The 8,556-nt window shown below is 39.9% G+C and overlaps 1 protein-coding gene across 1 annotated transcript; it reads right to left on the minus strand.

The window, feature by feature from the left end:
• Positions 1 to 3,230: 3,230 nt before the first annotated feature.
• On the minus strand, positions 3,231 to 4,462 carry LOC119661370. Its single transcript, XM_038070692.1, has 2 exons — positions 4,453 to 4,462; positions 3,231 to 4,177 (listed from the first exon to the last, which is right to left on the minus strand). The coding sequence occupies exons 1-2, from the start codon at positions 4,460 to 4,462 to the stop codon at positions 3,231 to 3,233; spliced, it is 957 nt and encodes a 318-aa protein (XP_037926620.1).
• Positions 4,463 to 8,556: the final 4,094 nt, after the last annotated feature.

The raw sequence follows: 8,556 nt of genomic DNA on the forward strand, positions 1-8,556 counted from the left end.
TCCGTGTGGACGCGAAGAACCCGAAAGGTGTGCCAATCGCTGCTAAATAATGCGCAAAGTCTTGGATGAGGAGAATGGGGTACCGATCCGGAATCGTCTATTTAAGCGTTCATAATCTCCACAAGGTTGCCATTGAGCTTTGTGACCAGATAGAGTGGAGATGACCATCTGTTGATGGAAAGACTGCATACACCCTACTTAAGGGGGTTATCCCGTGTGAGCACAGTGTTTTCGCTTTTTAATTTTTTTTTGTGTGGAACAAAACCTTATTAGAATCGAGTCGATGTCTGTCTGTCCGTCTCTCTGTCTGTCACACCCGATTTATTCGGAAACGGGTGGACCGATTGTTACGAAAATTGGTAAACGCCTGTGGCCTATTGTTCCCTTTACATACAGCAAGTGGCTCCATTTTGTGTTAAGCTTAAGGGTGCAAAATTTTTTTCACAAAATTTAGCCATGTGCGGTATCAAATGAAAGGGTCCTGTTAATGTCTAAAAAAATGTCACGATGTGTTCGGGTACTTGAACCAGAACACCTTGTATTATTAATTTAAGCGTTTAGGCACTTTAACTAAAACACTTGTAATTCTGAATTCATATTTGGGCACTTGAACCAAAATACCAAAAATGAATGCAACTTCAGGAGTTGCCGAGTAAGGAACAACTGGTTTCTTTATTTTACATATCAGTCTTAAATACCAATTTACAAGGTCAAGTTCACATTGAAAATCAAACATGAACCAAATGCAACGTATGCAAAATCAAAAGAATGGAAAACTAAGGAATTTACAAAAAATTGCAAAAAATTCTGATATTAGGTGTGTTTATGCAAAGAGGAAGAAATGAAGTTATTAATTCTGTAGTTTTAATGGATTTTTTAATTACGTGTGCATGTTGATATATTGAATGAATTGAATATATGTCTATTTTATGTATGTTGAATCTACTGAATGTATGTTGAAACTATTGAATGAAAGTTGAATCTGTTGAATGTATTGTAAATATCCTCCCCCGCGTTGAGTGACAGCTCAACCTGCTATAGAGACCGTAAAATCGTTGCTAAGATTCCGTCGCCTGGGTTGTAGTTGTGGGATGACTGCAGATGTATTGTGAATGTACTGCTTCCTTATTGATCGCCATACGATTTAACCTATGGTGACTAGAATTAATATCAATGTGGAATAACCAATTGCGAAATAATGTCGGCTGATATTTTTGAGTTTGTTGGGTAGTTCGCAAGCTGCTCTTGTAGTGATGTGAGTTCCTTAAATTGGGTGTCATATCGATCCCTTCCAGCAGCGGTTGTAATCGTGATGGCTTATTAACTGCGAGTAGTATGATGAAGCCGGAGCAGGACGTCCAGATGGTACTCGTTGTGATCTGGTGTCCTTGGATAGTGAGAAGGTTATGTTTTAAAGTGCAATTTGGTAACACAAGAAGGATCCCAGAACCCTCGATGACTACATGTAGAGTTTCGGTTCCACATACTGCGGTCATTCACACTGATGTTTTGACGGCAAAGACCTAGTGATTCTCATGCCTTATTTGAAGCCACATTGCATCAGTTTTCAGCTCCGTGAACTTATAGGCCGGGTAACTTTCGTTAGAAAGTAAACTGTCTTCGCACGACTGTAATCCAAAACCCTTGTTGTAAATTGCCTGGATTCCAGGGCATAGAAAGTCTCCTTCTTCAATCTGCATACATAAATTCAATTTTTCTGTATTCATAGGAAAATATTGATCCCGATGTAAAGTAAGTGCAAGTAATGGTGTCAAGTTGTTGAGGGAGAACATGGTGTAGCTGATTAGGTCGAAGTGTTCTTGATTAACCAGCGGCAGTTAATTGGTGAAGATTGCATATCCTTTAGTTAAAATTCCGCTTACAGTCATAATTTTATACAACGGTAGTAAATTTTCTTGCTCTACAGGCAGTTGAAGACCTGCTGGTAAATGGGATTTTATTTTAGTAATCTCTGCTTCAACTGGTGTGGTGACAGTAATAGGGGATTGATCTTTCCATGATGGGTGTCTGTTAACACGTCGATTAATGACGATTGTATCTTCTGTAGAGTAAACGCCATCAACGTCATCTGGATGGACAGTGACATGAGTAAGTGGAACATTTTCGCCTGGTATGCCTCTTCATCATTGCCTTTAACCTTAGTTAAGATTTCGTTGATGCGATGTTCTATCTGATTGAATTTTTCCTTTGTCGCAACCTGGTCCTGCTTCATGATGTTAATCGTTGCTTTGAGCACTGATGTCTGATTTTTTAGAAGTTTCAGCAAAAGGGCTTCATTGTCCCTCACTTGATCTATTGTTTTGGACATTTGGTCGGCATATTTCGAGTTCAATACTCCAAATAATGAGTGGGCAATATTGCCCACTAAGTCTATTGCCCCTCTCTTCCTTCGTCCTAGTGATAAGAGGCGACTGTCTAGCAACAAATCTTCCTTTATATGTTCGAATTGAGGGATTAGTGGGATACAGACGGATTTTCACAGAAATTCTTGGCACAAGTGTTGTATAGAAAATGATCCATTCGTGAGTGCAACGAGTTCCTTCCGTAAAGGATTCATATCGTAGTATGTGATGAGATTATTGCTAATTTAATCGGGCCGACACCTTCAAAATGTATTCCAATGTATTCAAGCATTGTTGTTAAATTTTGTAACATTAATCAAACTTCCGAACGCCAATGGTAAAATCATTAACGTCGTTAGCATAGCACAGATTCCAGTACTAGATGAAATCCGTTTCCTTTTTAGGGACTGCTTGTTCTTCTGACTCGCTAACACCTTGAGCTTCGTTACCGCTAAAAGAATCTTCAGTGGGTAGTGAAGCTAGTTTGTGAATTGGTCGTTTCCAAACTCCAGTTACCGTTTGAACGTCTGTAACCCGGACTTTTCCATCGTCGCCCTTGTATGTTCTTATGATTCTTGCGAGAGGCCATTGACGAACTGGACTATTATATTCCTTGATAATTACCATCGTGCCAGGTTCAGCGTTCGGTGATTGCTCTTTCCACTTGTACCGATACTGAAGTTCATTCAGATAGTCTCGTGACCATCTTCTCCAAAATTCATGCTTTAGATGGGTTACCAATTACCATCGCATTAATAGACTTGCCTCAAGTGGACGGCTAGCCAATCAAAAAATGTCCGGGAGTTAAGGCAACCAGGTCACTCGGATCGGAGGACATTGGTGATATTGGTCTTGAATTTAGGATTGCTAGGTGAGTGTTGAAGGTGCTACGAAGGGATGTTTTACTGATTTAACTGCTGCTTCCCAGAGTCCTTCGTAGTGAGGAGATCTAGGAGGTATGAAATTGATTTTTACTCCTTTGGTATTGCATGCCTTGAATATGGCTTCTTGGCCGGACGCAGAGTGAACTGTAGAATTCAAATCGGAAAGTTGATATTTTGCACCGACAAAGTTGGTAGCGTTGTCACAGTATAAATTGGCACAGTGGTCCCTCCGACTAATAAATCGTTTCAAAGCTCCGATAAATGTTTCCGTTGTCAAATCCCTTGCTATTTCCAAGTGGACAGCCTTTGTTGGGAAGCAGCAAAATACTACAACATAGATCTTTTGTGGTTTCTTTCCACGTATTTTGTAACATATCCATAAAGGATTACAATAATCAACCCCTGAATTCAAAAATGGGCGAGCTGATTGTACTCTGGTGTGAGCCAGATTTCCCATCATTTCAGTCAGCACTTTTGGCCTGGACTTGAAGCATGTTATAAAGTGCTGGACAACTGATCTAGCTATAGATTTACCTTTGATTGGCCAAACTCGTTGTCGGGTGATTGATAGTAATGTTTGTGGCCCACGGTGGAAGTTATCACCATGGATCATTCGCGTTAGGAGTTTAGTCAATGGATCATTGTAGGGAATCAACAGCTGATGCTTAGCATCATAGGACAAATTTGAAGCACTCAGCCGACCTCCTACCCGGATTATTCCCTTGCTATCCACAAAGAGAGCTAGGCAGCTCCAAGCACTAGATTTCATAACTTCTCCGTGTTTGCTTGGTTGCTTCAATTCCTCCTTGAAGTCCGAAATTTGCATTTCCTTGACTATTACCATTAGTGCTTCATCCAGTTCCAGTGCTGTAAGTGGTAATTGCGTTGGACGTGGGTGTTCAGGATGTTTGGTGTGATTGATGAATCGAACTGGATAAGAAATTATGTGTTGTAACGTCCTAAAGCAGTTTCCATGATTAACCTTATTGCAAGGCCTTCTGCTTCAGGTCCTATTGCTACTACCGCCACTTGTTTTTCTTCTGTGTCGGGACTGCCCATTGTAAAAAGATCCTTCGAAAATGGAGCTGGCCATATACGCTCATTTCCATGCAAGAAAAAAGGTCCAAAAAACCACAAGATGATGATAAATTCCTTGGAGACAACCCTCTAGATACAATATCTGCTGGATTATCGGTTGATCTTACATGCCTCCATTGTTCAGTAAGGGATAACTCCTGAATTTTTGCCACTCTGTTGACAGCAAAGGTTGGAAACGATGATGACAAGGAATTGATCCAGGACAACACTATCTCACTATCAGTCCAGAAGAACGTTGGTTTGTCCTCGTAATTTAATTCCCTTTTAATTCTGGCTATTAGTTGCTCACTTAACACCGAGGCACATAATTTCAGTCGTGGCACTGTCTGTTTTTTAAGTGGCGCTACTCGAGATTTTGCACAAAGCAATCTAACTATGACTTTCCCGTCAGGCATAGTGGAGCGAATGTAAACTGCGGTCCCGTATGCCCTTTCGGAGGCGTCAGCAAATGAATGGTTCTGGATTATTTTTGGGTTCCCTCGGTCAAAAATATGTCGCGGGAACTGTAAATCCCTTAGTACATTCAAATCCTTTCGAAATGTTGTCCAAGTTGTTTGCAATTCATCAGCAAGTGGTTCGTCCCAAGATATCTTTAGTTGCCATAATTGCTGTACAAATATTTTTGCTGCGATAACGACCGGAGATAGTATCCCTAGAGGATAATATTCGCGCCAAGTGCGAATTAACTGTCCTTTTTGTTATTGTTCCAGCGACCTTCAAATTGGTCTGGACACAAAATTGATCAGTCTTTAGCACCCATGTCAACCCTAGAACCTTTACTGATTTTGAAGTTTCATTGTCAAGGTCAAGATTTACTTCTTGGTTCTCGACTGGAATACCGTTAAGCAATCGCGAATGGTTCGCACACCACTTCTGCAACTGGCTGATTAGAGTCATCCAAATGATGAGTTGGTACATTCTGTCCCCTGGATGTATTACTATTTTTCTACACATTTTTCGTAGGTCAGTAGTGAACACAAATGTCTGTAGTCGGAAGCGAAGAAGAATAGTGAACAATTTACTTCGGTCCATTGCCCATAATGTCATTCAGCGAAGTTCCAATCGATGTTTTCGCCGAGGCATCAAACACTACACGGAGTTAAGTAGTACTGGTATCAGGCTTCAGCACATAATGGTGCAGAATAAAATAATGTGCTGGCAATACGTTTTTCGGATCGATCCTTGTCATATGGCCCAACGATTCGTACTCATTCATGAATTCGACGTACTGTGCCTTTATCACAGTATTCTTGGCTATTCGTTTTTCAAGTGCGAAGAATCTATTTAGTGTCATCTGTGTTGACTCTTCTAAGGTGGATGGGTTGTCAACAAAGGGCAACCTTACTACGAATCGACCTTCACTTCTCCTTGTATTGTGTTGAGCGAAGTGAGCTTCGCATCGTTTCTCCGCAACTGTTAATGCTGACTGAGCATAATCAACTTCATCAAGTTTCCAAAAACGTTCGATTAGCTCTTGAATGTATTCCTCATCCTCACTAAAAACTCCACACGTTACATGAGTTGTTTCCTCCTGGTTGACTTTACCAGCAAGTACCCAACCAAAGACAGTATTTTGAAGCGTTGATAGGTTGGTAACTGCTATTAGTAGGCCCTTGATGTGACCTACTGATAGCAGTTGGTGGTAGAATTCTGCTCCTAGCAGAACATCGATTCTTTGTGGGCCAGTCTTAAGTCTTCAGGTATGCCCCATGCAGAAATGTCTAATATTTTAATTGGTTGTTTGGACACAATATGAGGCCGGAGGATTGCTCTGCATTCCACCGTTTGCCCATTATTAGCCATAACTTCGATTTTGGCTGTGCCCAGCAAAACGTAACCTTGATAGTTCAGGTGATTCAAGGCCGCCAGCGCAGCTGATGATTGTTTTGAATTGTTAATAATGATAATAATAATCGTTGGCCTAACAATCAATACTGGATCAGGGCTTTGAAGTGTGTTAGAGCACTTCATTCAAGACCGTAACGGTACACTACAGTATATTGTAGGAGACAATGTGGTCAGCATTGCGCTCGCCCGAGATTATTACCCTGATTTGACTCAGGTACTCATTCACAGCTGAGTTGACTGGTATCCAACGTCAAATCACGATACAAATCCATTTTCCAAAAACTCCGAAAATGACCCAATGGCTTGGATTTCTTTCGGGTTTGTTAATAACAGTTCGTAGAGAATGTGGTTCTGGCGATCCAGTTTTTTTTTTACTAATAATTGTAGAAGTAGAGGGTCCCAAGTGGAAATGTCTATTCCTAAATTCTCAAGCGCTAATAAACTTTCGAGCGTTGTATCGTGGAAATTTTTCAGTGTTGCAGCTGATGTACTATCAGCCTATCCTAAAACGAATATATCAGCCGATAGATTCGGTTGTCCTATTATTTTTTGAATCAGGACTGATGATATCACTCTCCTGTTGTTGTATCTGTCTTGCATTATTTTCCAGGCTGGAGCATAATTATCTTCCGTTAGTGACAAATGGCTGATTAGGTTCTCTGCCTCTCCAGAGACATTTGTTTTCAGATACCACATCTTTTGTATGCCATCGCCATCGAATTTTGGTATAGTAATTTTCGGAAGACTGACAGCTGACAGCGATGAACCACCTGATTGTTTCGATCCTAATACAATGCGATGATGTACTGAAGTCTTAAGTGCAATGTATTTTCTCATATCTTACCCTGATGGCTCGGGGTCTTCGCATTGCTCCCAAATGGAATAATTCAGCTCTCAATTTTGTCCCATAACTGGTTTATTGTTGCCAGATTAGTGGTGGGAGAGACCAGCTAATAAACGTTGAAGGGAGGCCACCATATCCTCTTATCTCCTTTTTAATCCATCCACATTGTGCGGCTCTGTTGACGCTCGAAGATGCTGATGATTTGGAACGTAATCCTCCTGACTGCATGTCATCTTCCTCCGTTTCCGTCTCAAATGTTGAGATTGCCTTTGCAAAGATCTCTTAATACTGCTGTACCAAGACCATTATTTGTTTGTAATAGTCTTTCGTGAAATACTCATGGCTGATCGGTACATTTTGTAATGATCGAATCTCGTTGTCTATGGTTTCGAATTTCGACCAGGCTTCATCCAAAAGGCGCTTACGATTTTCATTCATTTCATTCGTTCTAGATTGCTTCTCTTCCGACGAGTACTTATAATTTGAAATTATTTTCTGGATTTCCTTTCCAGTGACGAGTTGAATTTATGCCAGATTCTCCATTGTGGCGCGTTTCTATTAACGGTTATAAAAAGGTTAATGTATAAAAACGATCTGTTCAAGCACTTGAACCAGACCACCTTGTATTATTAATTTAAGCAATTCGTATTTAGGCACTTGAACCAAAATACCGAAAATGAATGAAACTTCAAGAGTTGCCGAGTAATGAACAACTGGTTTCTTTATTCTACATATCCGTCTTAAATATTGTACTAGAATAGAATAGACCGACATTGAAGATGCAACGAATGCAACGTATGCAAAATCAAACATGCACCAAATGCAACGTATGCAAAATCAAAAGATGGAAAACTAAGGAATTTACGAAAAAATTGCAAAAAATGCTGATATTAGGTAAATTAATTTCTTTATGCAAAGAGGAAGAAATAAAGTTATTAGTTCACATATGAATGAATTGAATATATGTCCATTGAATGTATGTTCAATCTACTGAATGTATGTTGATTCCATTGAATGTATTAAATGTACCGTACAGACCTGATTAGTGCTTTTCGAAACTAGTCCCATGTTTGATATCGGGTGAAACGTAGGGGAATGAGGGCTCAAAATATAACCAGTATGGACCTGTTACACTGTTCTCATAATCTATCCAACCCAAAAATCTGAAAAAAAATCACAGTGATGTATCTAAACGAACTCTAGACCTCAAAATACATCCCGTTCCGATATCTGCACAAATCAAGCTAATAATAGTATGTTAACATACTTTAGCAATTTACTAGACTCTATCCATAGTTCCATGCCATCATCTAGCGATAGCTCAGACGGACCTGTCTACCCAAATATAGCAAGCTACGATCTCGACATTCAGCATATAATACATGGCGATTTAAACATCTCTCATCCTATATTACATGGTGATCCTGCCATCATCCCCCATATATTACATTATTATATCAAATTGTCGGAAAAAATGCTTTGTTTATATTTCAATTACAATGAATATTTCGATTAAAAT

Source organism: Hermetia illucens, chromosome 1, assembly GCF_905115235.1.
Source record: "Hermetia illucens chromosome 1, iHerIll2.2.curated.20191125, whole genome shotgun sequence".
Classification (NCBI taxonomy): domain Eukaryota; kingdom Metazoa; phylum Arthropoda; class Insecta; order Diptera; family Stratiomyidae; genus Hermetia; species Hermetia illucens.